Source organism: Diplotaxodon limnothrissa, linkage group LG7, assembly GCF_057381915.1.
Source record: "Diplotaxodon limnothrissa isolate DT_005_m linkage group LG7, D_limnothrissa_male_GT1.1, whole genome shotgun sequence".
NCBI classification, from domain to species: domain Eukaryota; kingdom Metazoa; phylum Chordata; class Actinopteri; order Cichliformes; family Cichlidae; genus Diplotaxodon; species Diplotaxodon limnothrissa.
Window position 1 is genome coordinate 62,838,962 of NC_140602.1, and position 16,173 is coordinate 62,855,134.

Sequence of the window (16,173 nt, forward strand, 5' to 3'; positions counted from 1 at the left end):
TGGGTCATTGAGTCATAGGCCTTCTTGTAATCAATCCAGGCAGTGCACAGGTTGGTCATTCTAGTCTTTCAGTCTCAGGCGACTACTCTGTCTACCCTTAGCTGGTCTTTTGCCCCTCTGGTATTCTTGCCAATTCCTTTCTGTGCCCCACTCGAGTATTGCGCCATGTGCCCGTTCAGCTTAGCTGCTTTGATGCCTGACAGCAGCTTCCATGTGGTACTGAGGCAGGTTATTGGCTGGTATTTGGATGGGACTGGACCCTTCTGAGGGTCCTTGGGGATCAGGACTGTCCGGCCTTCAGTAAGCCATTCTGGGTGTCTCTCATCGACTAGCAGCTGTTTCATTTGTACTGCCAGATGCTCATGCAGTGCTGTGAGCTTCTTCAGCCCTACTGGCTGAAGAAGCTCACTGCACTGCTCCTAGATCCACTAGCCACTGAGCATTGCCTGTAGGACTATGTAGCTGTGTATTCTGGAATTACCTACAAAATGTTAGGCAGAAGGGTTTTGTGCTGTGGCTGACTGGTGTAGATGACTAATAGGAAAAACCTCATAATAAAAAAAATAATTTTTAAATGTAGGTATGTATAATAAATAATCACTTGACCATAGTTGTTTGAGTGAAGTTGTTTTTTTATTGTTCCATTTCATCTTGAACTCATGAAGTTCACCAATTTTCTTTCTAACTGTCGCGTCCTAAAGTAAAATATCTTATTACCTTACATTTTAACATTTCTAAATGTTAGTTGATTACCAAATCTGTCTGGCTGTTTCTCTCAAAATTCAGGGTTTTTAAGTTTAATAAATTGTAAATGGTAAAGACTAAGAATGACAGTGAGTGAAACCTGTTTGTAGCTATTTTGAAAACAGAACATCCCTCACACCAAATGTAATAATTCAGAAACAAGAATTAATGCAAATTAAATATGAAATGAGGAAAATATCTGAATTGTAATCCATGTGTGTGCACATACGTGTGCATGTTTCTGTGTGTTGGTCTAGTCCAGGGAGCTGGAAATTGCTGTGTACTGGAGAGACTGGCGAGCATTAAGTGGAGTGAAGTTCTTGCGGCTTGAAGACTTCCTTGATAACCAGCGACATGGCATGTGCCTCCAGCTGGAGCCGCAGGGCGTTCTCTTTATTGAGGTTCTCCTGTTCATATCTAGTCTTCAAACTGTTTATTTACCTCTGTGGCATGCATAGACTGTACATAAAAGATGGACATGGCCACAAGCTTAGGTTATATCATTTCAGAGGGGTATCCCATGGTTAAACATATGTACAGTATATTTCTGTAACTGTATCCTGATCGCTTTCTCTGTTCATTTCCAGGTGACATTTATAAATCCTGTCATTGAGCGTCCCTTCAAGCTCCAGAGGCAGAAGCGAATTTTCCCTAAAGAAAAAGGTGGCACCAATTAATATTTTTTCCATTTTTTTTTAATTTTTAATTTTTTTTAGATTTGTTGATAAATGTCGATTTATCCTTGACCATTTCAGTTGTTATCAGGCAGTTCTTGAATGGAAAATCTGATCATTTTCTGTTTATTGCATTTGATGCTAAACCTTTATCTCACCCTTTTCATACTGATAGTAATTACATAAATAATGCAAAATGAAACTTCATTATGTCCACAGTAAGGATACTTATTTTGTGACTGCTCGTTTCTCTCAGCACTGTTTTAAATCTAGAACCTCTGAAACAATTCTTGGATGCTTTCACAATCTTTCTTACTTAGAATTGCTATAGTCTACTTCATCTCCTCTTTAGCTTTGACAGATAGACATAAAATGTTGCTCCTGGTGTGTCTGTGCAAAATGTCACTACGATAAGAGCAGCTGGCAGGTGTCCAATGATGGACAGGTCAAGTGGCTTTTATAGCATGCCCTACTGGGTATGGATATACAATGGCATATCAGCTGAGCATTATGTGTGCTTTGATATCAGCTGATCTGTAGGTTTTGTAGCCAAGCTGTTTTATGTGCACACAACAAATCAGAAACCCTCTGGTACCAATTGTTTTTTAAATATTACTAAGCAAATGTTTAGAGAATATGGTTACATGTACTGTATTTCAAGAAAAAAAGACTATTTGAGAAGGAACACTTTTTCTTTTTTTTTTCTCAGAGTATTGCATCTCACATAAACTTCTGACATTTTGATCTGGTCAGTTAAATGGCAGCGGTGGGTGTTAATCACTTTCATCTGGTTTGGTGGTAATGAAATTAATAACAGGTTCACTAGAGGGGCAACAGAAGACAACCCCAAAATCAGGAATGGCTTTACAGATGGAGACCCGCTGACATTTTTCCCTCTTCATTTTTTCTGCATGTTTTTTGAGTAATTTTGCTTTTGGCTAGGCTCAGTGTCACTACTGGTGTCATGAGGTGATACCTGGACCCCTGCATGGGTTGCACACGTGGTCCAACTCCTTCAGTATGGCACATCAATACATGTCATTACCAGAAGGTTTGCTGGTAACAGAACAGTCTTAAGAACATAGAGGTGAGTCCTGGATACAGGCAGTTACTCTAGGAAAGCTGGACAGGGCTGTAGAAGGCTAACCCATCAGCAGGACCAGTATCTGTGTAAGGAAGAACAAGATGAGCACTACCAGAGATACAAAATGACCTCCAGCTGGCTGCTGGTGTCAGTGTCTCTGACCGAACAATTAGAAACACCGGGCCTTATAAGGTCATGAGGGAGGGCTGACATCCTCACGTGGGGCATGTGGACTCTGTCTGCCACACTGGAGCCATTTACTATACAGGGTGGGCCATTTATATGGATGCACCGTAATAACATGGGAATGGTTGGTGATGTTAAAGTCCTGTTTGTGGAACATTAGTATATGTGAGGGGGCAAACTCCTCAAGATGGGTGGTGACCATGGTGGCCATTTAGAAGTCGGCCATCTTGGATACAACTTTTGTTTTTTCAATAGGAAGAGGGCCATGTGACACATCAAACTTATTGGTAATGTCACAAGAAAAACAATGGTGTGCTTGGTTTCAACATAACTTTATTCCTTCATGAGTTATTTACAAGTTTCTGACCACTTATAAAATGTGTTCAATGTGCTGCCCATTGTGTTGGATTGTCAATGCAACCCTCTTCTCCCACTCTTCACACACTGATAGCAACACCGCAGGAGAAATGTCAGCACAGGCATCCAGTATCCGTAGTTTCAGGTGCTGCACATCTTGTATCTTCACACCATAGACAATTGCCTTCAGATGACCCCAAAGATAAAAGTCTAAGGGGGTCAGATCGGGAGACATGGGGGCCATTCAACTGGCCCACGACGACCAATCCACTTTCCAGGAAACTGTTCATCTAGGAATGCTCGGACCTGGCACCCATAATGTGGTGGTGCATCATCTTGCTGGAAAAACTCAGGGAACGTGCCAGCTTCAGTGCATAAAGAGGGAAACACATCATCATGTAGCAATTTCAAATATCCAGTGGCCTTGAGGTTTCCATTGATGAAGAATGGACCCACTATCGTTGTACCATATATACCACACCAAACCATCACTTTTGTTGGTCCAACAGTCTTGTAGGGATCCATCCAATGTGGGTTAGCGTCAGACCAATAGCGCTGGTTTTGTTTGTTAACTTCACCATTCACATAAAAGTTTGCCTCATCACTGAACAAAATCTTCTGCATGAACTGAGGGTCCTGTTCCAATTTTTGTTTTGCCCATTCTGCAAATTCTGTGCGCCGATCTGGGTCATCCTCGTTGAGATGCTGCAGTAGCTGGAGTTTGTAAGGGTGCCATTTGTGAGTAGCTAATATCCACCGAAGGGATGTTTGACTAATGCCACTCTCCAGTGACATGCGGCGAGTGCTACGCTGTGGGCTCTTGCTGAATGAAACTAGGACAGCCTCTGATGTTTCTTCATTAGTGACGGTTTTCTTGCGTCCACATTTTGGCAAATCCAACACTGAACCAGTTTCACGAAACTTAGCAAGCAGTTTGCTAACTGTAGCATGGTAGATGGGTGGTCTCGTAGGGTGTCTTGCATTGAAATCTGCTGCAATGACCCGGTTACTGCGTTCACCAGATATCAACACAATTTCGATCCGTTCCTCACGTGTTAACCTCTTCGACATGTCAATGGCTGCGAACAAAGAGAAACTTGTAAATAACTCACGAAAGAATAAAGTTACGTTGAAACCAAGCACACCATTGTTTTTCTTGTGACATTACCAATAAGTTTGATGTGTCACATGGCCCTCTTCCTATGGGGGGGAAAAAAACAAAAGTTGTATCCAAGATGGCCGACTTCTAAATGGCCACCATGGTCACCACCCATCTTGAGAAGTTTGCCCCCTCACATATACTAATGTGCCACAAACAGGACTTTAATATCACCAACCATTCCCATGTTATTACAGTGTATCCATATAAATGGCCCACCCTGTAGATTACCAGAACTGGTGCTTTGGGGTTTTTACAGATTCCCATGTAGGTTCCCATGTGGCAGATGTTAAAAGGATTTGGAGAAGCCATGGAGAACATTATGCTGCCTGTAACATTGGTCAACACGACTGGTTTAATGGTAGGTCAGTAATGGTCTGTAGAGGCATATCCATGGAGGGATGCATAGAACTCTACAGGCTAGGCAAGGACACCGTGATTACCTTTAGGTATCAGGTTGAAACTCTTGGACTCATTGTCACTGGTATAGTGGGTCCTGGGTTCCTCCTGGTTCATGACAATGCCCAGCCTCATGTGGGGAGAATATGCTGGAAGTTCGTGGAAAATTAAGGAATTTATTCCTTTGACTGTCCCCACACTTGCATGACTTAAATCAAACATAATACCTCTGAGCATGTGGAGGCTATACAAACTGCTGAGTGCCATTCTGAGTTACTGCAATAAAATTTCAGCCTGCGGCATCGTTGTTTTTTTTGTTTTGTTTTTTCACTTTAATTTTTGGGGTGTTTTTAAATTCAGCCCTCTGTACTTTCATTGCCATCAAACAATGTGGTAACCTTTCATTCATAATACATTATTTATTCCACATCAGTGGAGATATCCACATGGCTTCTTTTCCCATTGAGATCTGAGGTGTTTTCAAAGTTTTTTGAGCACTGCATTTTCTCTTTACATAGTATTTGCTGCATGTAAAACCTTTTCAGTCATGTAGCTCAGATTTAATTTTCTCCCATCATTCCTGCTCACAGGGAAGCACTTCCTGCGTGCCGCCCAAATGAACATGAACTTTGCTGCTTGGGGCCGTTTGATGATGAGCATCCTGCCTCCTTGCAACTCACTGGAGCCCATGAGCCCTCCATTAGCAGCGCCCAGTACTACATCAGCTCTTTCACCAGCACAGTAAGGCTCTGTGTTGTGACCCAGAAATATCTCTTTGTGACATCTATGAAAGAGTGAAATAATAAGTTGTTTGCTTTAGGCTGTTTTTCTGCTCATATTATCAGACTGGACAGATTAACTTGACTGGAAGGCTGAATCTAATGTTATCACTGGACTGTATTTGGAGTGGTTGTGTAATGTTATTGAAGGTTATAAAAATGTGTGATTCTATATTTTCTTGCTCTCCAAAAAAACCCTGTGCAGACATACAAGAAAAATTAGTGGGGGGAAAAATACACAGCAACAAAAACTTACACTACAGAAAGAATACATACATGATTGTTGGTAGTTTGTTTTTGCAAGGGTCATTTGACCAATTGAATGAGAAAATGCTCATAGATGTTATAAAGAGAATTTAATTAAGATTTCATTAAAAAAAAATGAATATAGTGCCAAATCACAACAGTCGCCCCCAATAAGGACCTTACAATAATAGAGAGGAAACCCCATTAATCAGATTTAAATTTAAAATTCCATGCCCCCTTCTAGCCCGCTAATGTGTTTCTCTCTCTTCGTTGTTGAAAAAATGTAAAATTAAGTCTCCATCTCCTAATAAATAAGTGTTTCTAAAGCCTTAGGTAGTACGAGATTTGCTCCATTAGTCAGATTTCCCAAAGTCTATCCAACCACATGTGATAAGTTGGAGTGTCGGCCTTCAGCCGTCTAATTGTAATGCATGTAATTGCTGCCACCAATAATCTTCTTTAGCCAAATTTTGGTGAGCGCACAGAAAACGTTCTTCCAATATCTAACTCTGCACATGGCCAGAATATATGTATGCAAGTCCCAGTATGTGTACCACATTTTCTCCAGCATGTATTAGTGGCGTGGGCCGTTCCATTTGAATTCTCTCCAAGAGTTTGAGCTTGTTACCCTGTGTGCTCCGTTGCAGATTTCCTTTTTACTTGTAATGTAGTATTTGCAGTTATAAATTTCTCACCCCCATTTTCTCTGTAACTTTTTCCCACTCCTCGTGTCACATTAAGACATTTCTTAATTTTAAATAGCAGAAGAAGTCTATTGCTGATGTTAAGCTCATCTTTTATCTGTTTAAAAGATTTGATGCTATCCTTATGAGGTTGGTATACCTTAATCAGGATTTATTCAGCTCATGAATGGAATTGTTTTGGGCAATCCAAAAGAATCATGTCGCATTTTACTCATACATTTAGATATAATTCAAATATATTTATATACTTAAAGCACTCTGCCTCACATCATGTATGCCTTTGACTGTGGGAGGAAGCCCTCACAGACACATGGGGAGCATGCAGGCTCCACACAGACGGAGATGGGTCTACTTTAGATTAAGTACCGCTTGTAATATAGACCTGTTTTCGGGTTTGATCTGATTTCTGTTGTATTAATATGAGACAAATTTAATATTTTTTTTATATTTAATATTTTTCTTTTTTCTAATGGCTCGCCCTTTTTGTTTATTGAAGTTTGTATCATTTTTAATGATTTATTTGTCAGTTTCTTAATTCAAGACAATAACTGCAGAATGGTACAGTGTAATAAACTATATTTTGTTCTGGTTTATTTAAGAGAACCTGAAGTAATGAGTCTGAATTTTGCTGAAGAACCACCAGGCAGATCTCCACATTCCATAAGAAAGAACAGTAAAAACTCCCCACTGGTAAGCTTCCCGTCTGCGTGACAAATGAATACAAACACTAGATGCATTTGTAACGTGTTTAACAAAATAACTAAACTAATCATCTATGGTCCGAGGAGGCAACTGATTAGTCCAGTTTGTTACCAGGAATATTCAAAAAGTTATGGATGATTTGAATGAAAATGGTTACAGTACTGGTGCATGGTTCAATTCAGATGTGACAACCTTTTGGAGTTAATCCAGTTCTGGATCCAGGAATTTATGGAAAAAATATTTAGTATTGTGAGAGATGAGAAAATCTGAACTTTGGCGTCATATCTTTACAAATAGATATCAAATTGAAGTAATAAAAACTGAAACGTATTATCATAATGTTTTCTAGAAAGTATCCTAAAGTAATCAGGGTTGGGATCAGTCTCTTTTGAATTCATGGATGGTGTGGAGGGAATTTACAGCTTTGGCTCGCATACTGCTCTTGTTTTTCTGTAAGGATTCACTTTCTGTCAGTTCATCTATTTTCTGTTTTGCTAAAAAAAAACAAAAAACAGTCTTCCAATGAGAACAAGAGTCCAAAGCCAAAGAGACAACCGTCTGTTCTTCCACCTACACTGTAAGTCATACTGATTTATTTTTTTTCTTAATGTTTGTGAATTTGTTAGGTTTGATTAGACAGTTTTTGGGTACTCCAGATCACCAACCCAAGATTTTATTTCCTTCTGTGAAATAGGATAAGTAAAAATAAACCACACTTAACTTCCTGTGGTTCCAGTTCTAAAGTAATATACATCTAAAGGTTCTGTGTCGATATGTGTAGATATTCTGTGTAGATGAAATATTTGAAGATGTTCGTTTGGGATCCAAACGGAAGGTTCACGTCTCAGTAACATAAATGTTTGAAGTTTGCTTCTCTAGTTTCTGGTAACAAAGACACTGATTTTTATTTATTCATTTTTTTTTCTCTGAAATCAATGAAGGAATCTTTCAGGACATAAACATGTGCACTTTTGTATCCTCATGCAGGAAGGATAAAGGGCTTCAAATAGAAGACTTCAAGTGTATTTCAGTCCTAGGGAGAGGTCACTTTGGAAAGGTATACATTAAACTTACTTTCCTATATTTGTAAGGCAACAGTGGGACTGCAACATTTCATTAAACATGGAATACAATTTATATGCAACTATTGCAATGTAGTGATTGCAAATCTGAATTCAAATCTCAGTGACCTTGACCTCAAAGCTAAGGTCAGAGATCAAGTTTTTCTGAAAATCCTGTAAATCAAGAAGGAAGACACCTAGGATTTTCTAATTTATACCATGTGTGCATCTACTAAGCCACATTACTTCTGTTTCTTTTATTTGATGCAAGGTGCTGCTAGCAGAGTATAAGAGGTCAGGTAAAATGTATGCCATCAAAGCCCTGAAGAAAGGTGATATTGTGACACGTGATGAAGTTGACAGGTATGTAATCTCATCTCGTCTTCTCCAAAATGCTTTGACTCTAGTGGATGGTGTCTTGGACATGTTCCCAGTGCTTGATGAAATTAAACCTTTTCTTTTCCACACCTAGTCTCCCTATATGCATGTCTACGTTCTTTATGTCCTTAGCTATTCCATTTTTTCTTTGCTAACCTTGTCCTTTGAAAACTGGTTGGGGATGAAGGAAGGGAGACGGGAAAAAAGACATGCTGTGTAAAAGAGCCAGAGATAATAATAATTACTAATGATTAAATGCAGAGAGGTGTATAAACACATAGTAAGTGAAGAGGAAACGCTCAGTGCATCATGGGAATCCCCCAGCAGTCTACGCCTATTGCAACATAACTAAGTGAGGATTGAGGGTCATCTGATCCAGCCCTAACTATATGCTTTATCAAAAAGGAAAGTTAGAAGCGTGATCTTAACAGTAGAGATAGTGTCTGTCTCCTGACTCTAAACTGGTAGCTGGGTCCATAGAAGAGGGGCCTGAAAGCTGAAGGCTCTGCCTCCTGTTCTACTTTTTAATATATTAGGAGGATTTAACAGGGAGCCAGTATGGATGAAATACGCTCTCTTTCCAGTCCGTGTCAGTACTCTTGCTGCAGCATTTTGGATCAACTGAAGTCTCCCATCTCTTTCAGATTGCATCTAATCGACCTGTATGCATCTTCCTCCACTCTACATCGTCCTCTGTTCCTCCCTCTTTAAAAGTAAAAAAAAAAAAAAAAAAAAAAAAAAAAAAAAAAAATCAGTTAAGGGCTGTTCATGAATAAAACTAGTGCCTGTGTAACCCAGGTTATATTTTGTAGTTACAGTGTACAGATGCCTTCACAAGACAGTCAAAGTTATTGTTTTGAAAAGAAGCCAGCTAAAGGCTGATTCAGTGATTGTGATTGTGCCCATTACAAACTTGGCTGGGCAGAATATAGGGTTTAGCTTTCTCATCTAAATTACACGAGTGAGTGAGTGAGTGATGGATGCCAGTTGTGGCAGGGAATGAAAGAGAAAATAATAAAGTGAGTTTTAGACTATCGGTGCAGTGAAATTCTGTTAAAAGTTATCCTTCAGAGCGCAGTTTCAGGGTTTAAAGTTACTTTACTTTAGAGTTTGAGTAAATCTCTGCAATGGTTAAATGCAGGTGTAGGAATCTTGGGAATGCATTAATGTAAATGAATGCACACACAAAGAGAGCCAAACAAACATGCTTGTGTATGTGTGTCCCTCCTCCTGCACAGAATGGAGCAGTCTCTCTAGAGAACAACTTTTAGGTAAAAGGCAAAATGTGAGAACTGCTCAACCACACAGCATCAGACTTTGCATGCACCCACCATTTGCAGATTAGGTGAACAGCTGTTGAGCTAGATGAAGAACAGACAAAAAGATTTATCAAATAGAATACAAATTATAATTTTAATGAGTGTTCCTGCATGCTGGAACGTTATCCCTTTCTCCCAGTTTGTTTTTTTCAGTGTCTCTTTGCTCGCCTCTCTTACCCTCACCCCCAGGTAGTCACAGCCGACCCTGGTTCTGTTGTAAAAGAGTAAAAGGAGATGTAAAAGTAATTAATGCTTTACAGAATGGAAAAGCTCCTTGACTGAATGGATAAGGACCTGAATTTTATAAGATAATTTAGGACTGACTAAAAGTGCCTCTCTCAAATATGTATCTCCACTCAGCAATGACAGGCTCCCTCCCAAGGTCATTGTATACAGCAAATATGTCATTGATCCTTAAAAAGGATAAAACCCCCTGACAAGTGTGGCTCTTATCGCACAATTAGCTTAATCGAGGTTGACAGCAAAACCTTCATCAAAATCCTGGTAAAAAGGCCTTTGTAGTTGGTGAGGGCTTGGAGGTCTCCACACCTGGTGGGGGTTGTTATCAATGAGGAAGCCGTCTGTCCTCCTCCTGTAGGCCTCCTTGGCCTGTTGGATACCTTCCTCAGGTTGGCTGTGGGAGCGCTGTACATGGAACTGTCCCTCAGCCTGAAGGCTGAGTTACGAGTTCTGATCCGTGCCGGTACTTTACCCATCATCCAAGGTTTTCGGTTATGAAAAACAGATGGGTTTTAGTCATTATCACATTCGCCACACAACACTTAATACAGAAAAGGACAGAGTGAGTGCAGGTTTCCAGGTCCCGCTGTTCGAAGATGGAACAGGCTGTTAGATCAAAACAGTCCTGTAGCTGGAGGCGAGTGTCATCTGGCCATGTTTTAATGACCCAAGTGCTTGGAGGACTGAGGTGGATGTAGGTAGGGATAAGGAGCAAAGAGAGCAGGTCAGATTGTACTAGGCGGGGGAGGGGTGTTGCTCTGTAGGCCCATTTAATGTTACTGTACACATGGTCTAGTGTCCCGTCCCGGCTGTAGTAAATCTCTGATTGCAGCTCCTCCCATTTTGTTTATGAGGAATCTCACGTTTGGTGAGGAAGATGGATGGAGGTGGGGGTTGTGTTGTTGTTTTTGTAGCTCAATAGCCAGCCGACACAAAAAGGTGCACAGTATTTGGGAGCGCTTCGCATCTGCATATTTCTGTCCCCATCTTTAGGCAAGGCAAGGCAAGGCAAGTTTATTTGTATAGCACAATTCAACAACAAGGTGATTCAAAGTGCTTTACAGAGACATTAGTTTAATTACCATATATCAGTATGACGATGATTACTCTGACCTGTGACATCTAAAGATTGAACTGCAAGGGTCTGAATAGAGTTAAGACTGTTGGAAGGAGATGATGGGTATTAATATGTCACTTCTACCACTGTATCTGTGTGGTCATGTTCAGCCTCATGTGTGAAAAGAGGATCTTTGAAGTGATCAACTCCTCTCGTCATCCATTCTTGGTGAACCTGTACGGCTGTTTCCAGACTGCAGACCACGTGTGCTTTGTGATGGCCTACTCGCCCGGAGGAGACCTCATGACGCACATTCACAACAGCATCTTCAATGAGAGTCAGGCTCGGTGAGCTCATGTTTTTTCTGTAAAACCTGCCGCTACAATCCAGGATAGTGCTGTTATTTCTACCACTTCTCTGATTTTTAGGTTTTTCTCCTCGTGTGTGCTTTTGGGTCTAGAGTTTCTCCACAAAAACAAAATAGTTTACAGGTGAGTCCTTTCAAGGCAATTTATTACTATGTCCTCGTAACTATGAGCTGCATGTCAGGAGCATGAGGCATCATTTTTTCTGTTTGTGTCATTCAGAGACCTGAAGCTGGACAATCTGTTGATGGACGCAGATGGCTTTGTAAGGATAGCAGATTTTGGCTTGTGCAAAGAAGGTAAATAGATTTCAATTTTATTTTTTTGTTGAAAAATCAAACTGTGTGGTCTCTGTATCTTCAGTGCAGAAAGTCAAAGCTTTAGATTTTGTGTTTTGCCAGATTTCAGAACTCTATAGTGTTTGTGTCAAAGGCTATGAATGTACATGGATAGTTTGTAATTAATCACTCACACTTATATGCATGAACAGTACCAACTAAACAAGTATGTAATCAATCCCTGTCGTCACTCTGTGACACTTTACTGTGCATAGAAATGGGCCACGGGGATCGCACATCAACCTTTTGTGGCACACCAGAGTTCCTGGCTCCAGAGGTGCTGACAGACAGCAATTACACCCGCAGTGTGGACTGGTGGGGGCTGGGGGTCCTCGTCTATGAGATGCTGGTGGGGGAGGTCAGTGTAAACCATAGACTGTATATAAAGATGCACCGTGTCATAAGGTTGCAGGAAGAAAAAGGTTTGAATTTTTTGGGGCAATGTCCACCTTCACCTTCAGTGTCTGGTGTAGACCTTCCTACACATTTCCATTCATTATTGATCACTGCATTACTTTAAAGTAATCTTTACTCATTCCTCCATACAGAAGAGCTTAAACACTGATGTTACCTCACATTTCCTCACATGAAATGCTTTGTTAGTTCAATTAGCTTTTCCTGTTAGACTTTGCTGCCAAATTGCTAAATTCAATGCTCTATTAATGTTGAAAAATCATCCCAGCTCAGACAAACCAAAATTCCTATATTAAAACCATGTTTCAGAGATAGGATAAAGTCATGTTTAGACTTTATCCTAAAGCCAAAGTCTAAATATGACTTTGGCTTTAGGTCTGGAGGTAAACCAGGTCATCTACTAATTGGAAGGTTGGTGGGATGATCCCAGCTGGGAACATGAGTGTGTGTTGATAGAAAGCATTTTGGCGAAGAGAAAGTTCTTATATAAATGGATGAATGAGGACATTAAAGTAGGGAAAAAGGTGCTATATAAGAACCAGTCTATTTAGACCAAACATGAATTATTATTGTAGGGTCTTGATCTTACAATATAAAGCGCCTTGAGGCAACTCTTGTGATTTGGTGCTAAGTAAAAGAAAAAAAAATCTGAAAAGAAGTGAATGCTGGACTGTTTATGGACAACTAACAACCATTTGTATATACAAATGTTTATATAATTACAGTTAGGTCTGTACTTTGTTGGACAAGGGTACTATTGATAGTCTTGCCTCTCTACACCACCATATTGGATATTCGCATGAAAAAAAAAAATCAACGTGAATTCAAAGTGTTACGAAGGCTTAACCAAATCCCAACAATCAGGTGACCCCCCAATGAGCAGCCACTTTGGTGACAGTGGGAAGGAAAAAGTCCCTTTAACAGAAAGAAACCCTCTGCAGAACCAGGCTTAGGGAGGGCCAGCAATGTGCTGCAACTGGTTGGGTTAAGGGGAGGAAGACAGGACAAAAGACATGCCATGGAGAAGAGTCAGAGATAAATAATACCCAACTATTAGATGCAGTGTGGTGTATAAATACACGGTAAGTGAAAAGGGATGAAAAAAGGAGCATTACTAAGGGTGGATTCAGGGTCACCTGATCCAGCCCTAACTGTAACCTTTGTCAAAAAGGAAAGTCTTAAGCCTAATCTTAAAAGTAGAGAGGTTGTCTGTCACCTGAACGCTGAAGGCTCTACCTCCCATACTACTTTTAAGTATCCTAGGAACTACAAGTAAGCCAGCAGTCTGAGGTCGAAGTGCCCATCATTAGATAAGATGGGGCCTGATTATACAAGACCTTGTATGTGAGGGGAAGGATTTTGAATTAGATTCTGAATTTAACAGGAAGCCAATGAAGAGAAGCCAATGTAGCAGAAATATGCTCTCTTTCTAGTCCCTGTCAGTACTCTTGCTGCAGCATTTTGGATTAACTGAAGGACCTCCTGATGATAGTGAATTACAGTAGTCCAGCCTACAAATAATAAATGCATGAACTGGTTTTTCAGTGTCAGTCTGAGACAGGATATTTCTAATTTTAGAGATTTTGTGCAAATGGAATAAAGCAGTCCTACATATTTGTTTAATATGTGCATTGAAGGACATGTCCTGGTCAAAAAACGACTCCAAGATTTCTCACAGTGTTACTATCAAAGAACCCCATGGAACTCCATAAATAACCTCAGTGTGGAAAGAGGACTCTCCATTTACATGAACAAACTGGAATCTATTAGATATGATGCAAACCACTGCAGCGCAGTATCTGTAATACAGCATGCTCTAATCGCTCTAATAGGATATTATGGTCAACAGTATCGAACGCTGCACTGAGGTCTAGCAGGACAAGCACAGAGATGAGTCCACTGTCAGAGGCCATAAGAAGATCATTTGTAACCTTCACTAAAGCTCTTTCTGTGCTGTGATGGGCTCTGAAACTCTTCAAAAAAACCTTTCCTTTGCAGATGATAAGTTAGCTGTTTACCACCACTCCTTCAGGAATTTTTGAGATAAAAGGAAAGACACTCAGGTCAAGTGATGGCTCTTTAAGTAATGGTTTTACTACTGCCAGTCCGAATGCCTAATCAGCATTCACACGAATTAATAGTTAAGGTTAAAGGAATGCTTGGCTCAGAGGAGTCAAGAGGCGTACCCAGTGAAGATGTAAAAACACTTCTGTGTGAGTAGAGTTCAGGTAGCTGTTTGGCACAAGGCATTGGAGCATATGCCTGAATTATATCCTTAAATAATGTCAAGAACAATATGAAGTTACTACAGCTCTGTTCTTTCTTTCAGTCTCCTTTCCCCGGCGACGATGAGGAAGAAGTGTTTGATAGCATTGTCAATGATGATGTGCGCTACCCCCGCCTCCTTTCTCCTAACTCTGCATCCCTCATTCAGAAGGTTGGCTCCCAGACTAAGGAAACTGAATTCTCCAGATGAGGAACATTTTATGACCTCTTCAGTTTTATTCACACTTTTAATAATGAAGTAGTGCTCAAAATCTAAACTGTCTGTTGAGCTTATCAGCACATTTGAATTCTATTTATATGATCTGAATATTCTAAATGCTGTTGACCTAGGCTACTACATCACCTTCTTTCTCCCGCCTGTGTTTCAGCTGCTGCAGAAAAATCCTGAGTTGAGACTGGGAGCAGGAGAAGAGGATGCCTTGGAGATCAAAAGGCACAAATTTTATGAGGTCAGTGTCCAGTTATTGTAGCTGCTTCAACTGAAGTCACTGAAGTACCCGGTACGAGTATGAGATGAAATAGTGGAAGGGCAGGTGCTGAGTAAAAACATCTGAAAAGTAAGGAATCACAAAGAGCTGCACAAGTAAACGGAACAAAAAATATGAGAAAATTAAATACCGCAGTTCCAATACAAAATCAGGTTAAGACCGTAGTCTCAACAAAGACTTGTCAGGTTAAAGAAAAAGGTTTTAACTGCTTTTTAAGCAGAAGTCCAGAGTCAGCTAACCACATTAGTGGAAATTATTTCAAAGACTCTGTGTCCCCTAGTCTTTAAATTTCTATAAGGAACATCTAACAGATTCTGAGTCTGTGGCTGAAGACTGTGAGCAGCAGTGTGATTAAGCAGCTGGGATAAATGGCCTACGGCCTGGCTGTTTATAAGAAACTGAAAAATAATCCTAGAATCTAGTGAGAGTCTGTATAAAGAATATAAAAGAGGAGAAATGTGAGTTTGTTTGGAGTCATGGAAGAGAGTATCTAGGCATTTTAGTAATCATGCAATCGCACAAATGAATGATTTTGTCGAGTTCAGCCAAGGTGACCGTACGTCACAATTTAGAAATGCTTCTTAAATGAAAGAAACAGAAATGTAAAATAGATTTTACATGTTCTCCAGAGATCACCTTTCTGGAATTTGCATTTGAACAGAAAGAAGCAAAAGCCTGACTGATTTTAGGACATACTTCAGGAGGAGCTATAACCACAGTGTCGCTCTTGTTGCCGTTTAGAACAAGGTAACAGATAGTGAGTCGGTTCCTAATCTGGATTAAACAGTGGACTAGGGAGGACCACCTATCCAGCTTTGAGCCTTAAAAGGCATATATAGCTGAATGCCATCATCAGAGACATGAACAAAATGTCGACTAAAAGACGACTCATTGTGGAAACCCCACAATGTTATGTTCAAGGATAGCTTCTTCGTCCTAACAGAGAAAGTCCTTGTAGATAAGTAGAAGGGAAACCAATCGAATGTAGAGCTAGAGATGCCAGCCAGAACCTTAAATTTATTAAGTAAAACTTTATGGTCAACAGTATCAAAGGTTGCACTGAGGTCAAATAGGAAGAGTGTAAAACAAGTCCCTGTATCAGAAGCCATCAAAAGATCATAACAGAGCTTCAAAAACGGAGTCCTACTTTTGAGTTTAAAAATCTGCCATTTGGAGGAAATGCTAAAAGATCT

General features: G+C 40.2%; 1 protein-coding gene across 1 annotated transcript in view; it reads left to right on the top strand.

Annotated features, from left to right (window-relative positions):
* pkn3 (protein kinase N3) overlaps positions 1 to 16,173 on the top strand; it is a 31,315-nt gene that overhangs the window by 12,897 nt on the left and 2,245 nt on the right. Inside the window, exons 9-21 of the mRNA XM_085358642.1 lie at positions 1,002 to 1,145; positions 1,332 to 1,407; positions 5,194 to 5,344; positions 6,932 to 7,022; positions 7,550 to 7,611; positions 8,022 to 8,091; positions 8,367 to 8,458; positions 11,260 to 11,436; positions 11,518 to 11,580; positions 11,677 to 11,753; positions 12,008 to 12,150; positions 14,536 to 14,643; positions 14,861 to 14,941. Of these exons, the coding sequence (XP_085214768.1) occupies positions 1,002 to 1,145; positions 1,332 to 1,407; positions 5,194 to 5,344; positions 6,932 to 7,022; positions 7,550 to 7,611; positions 8,022 to 8,091; positions 8,367 to 8,458; positions 11,260 to 11,436; positions 11,518 to 11,580; positions 11,677 to 11,753; positions 12,008 to 12,150; positions 14,536 to 14,643; positions 14,861 to 14,941 (1,335 nt within the window). The remainder of the gene's footprint in view (positions 1 to 1,001; positions 1,146 to 1,331; positions 1,408 to 5,193; positions 5,345 to 6,931; positions 7,023 to 7,549; positions 7,612 to 8,021; positions 8,092 to 8,366; positions 8,459 to 11,259; positions 11,437 to 11,517; positions 11,581 to 11,676; positions 11,754 to 12,007; positions 12,151 to 14,535; positions 14,644 to 14,860; positions 14,942 to 16,173) is intronic.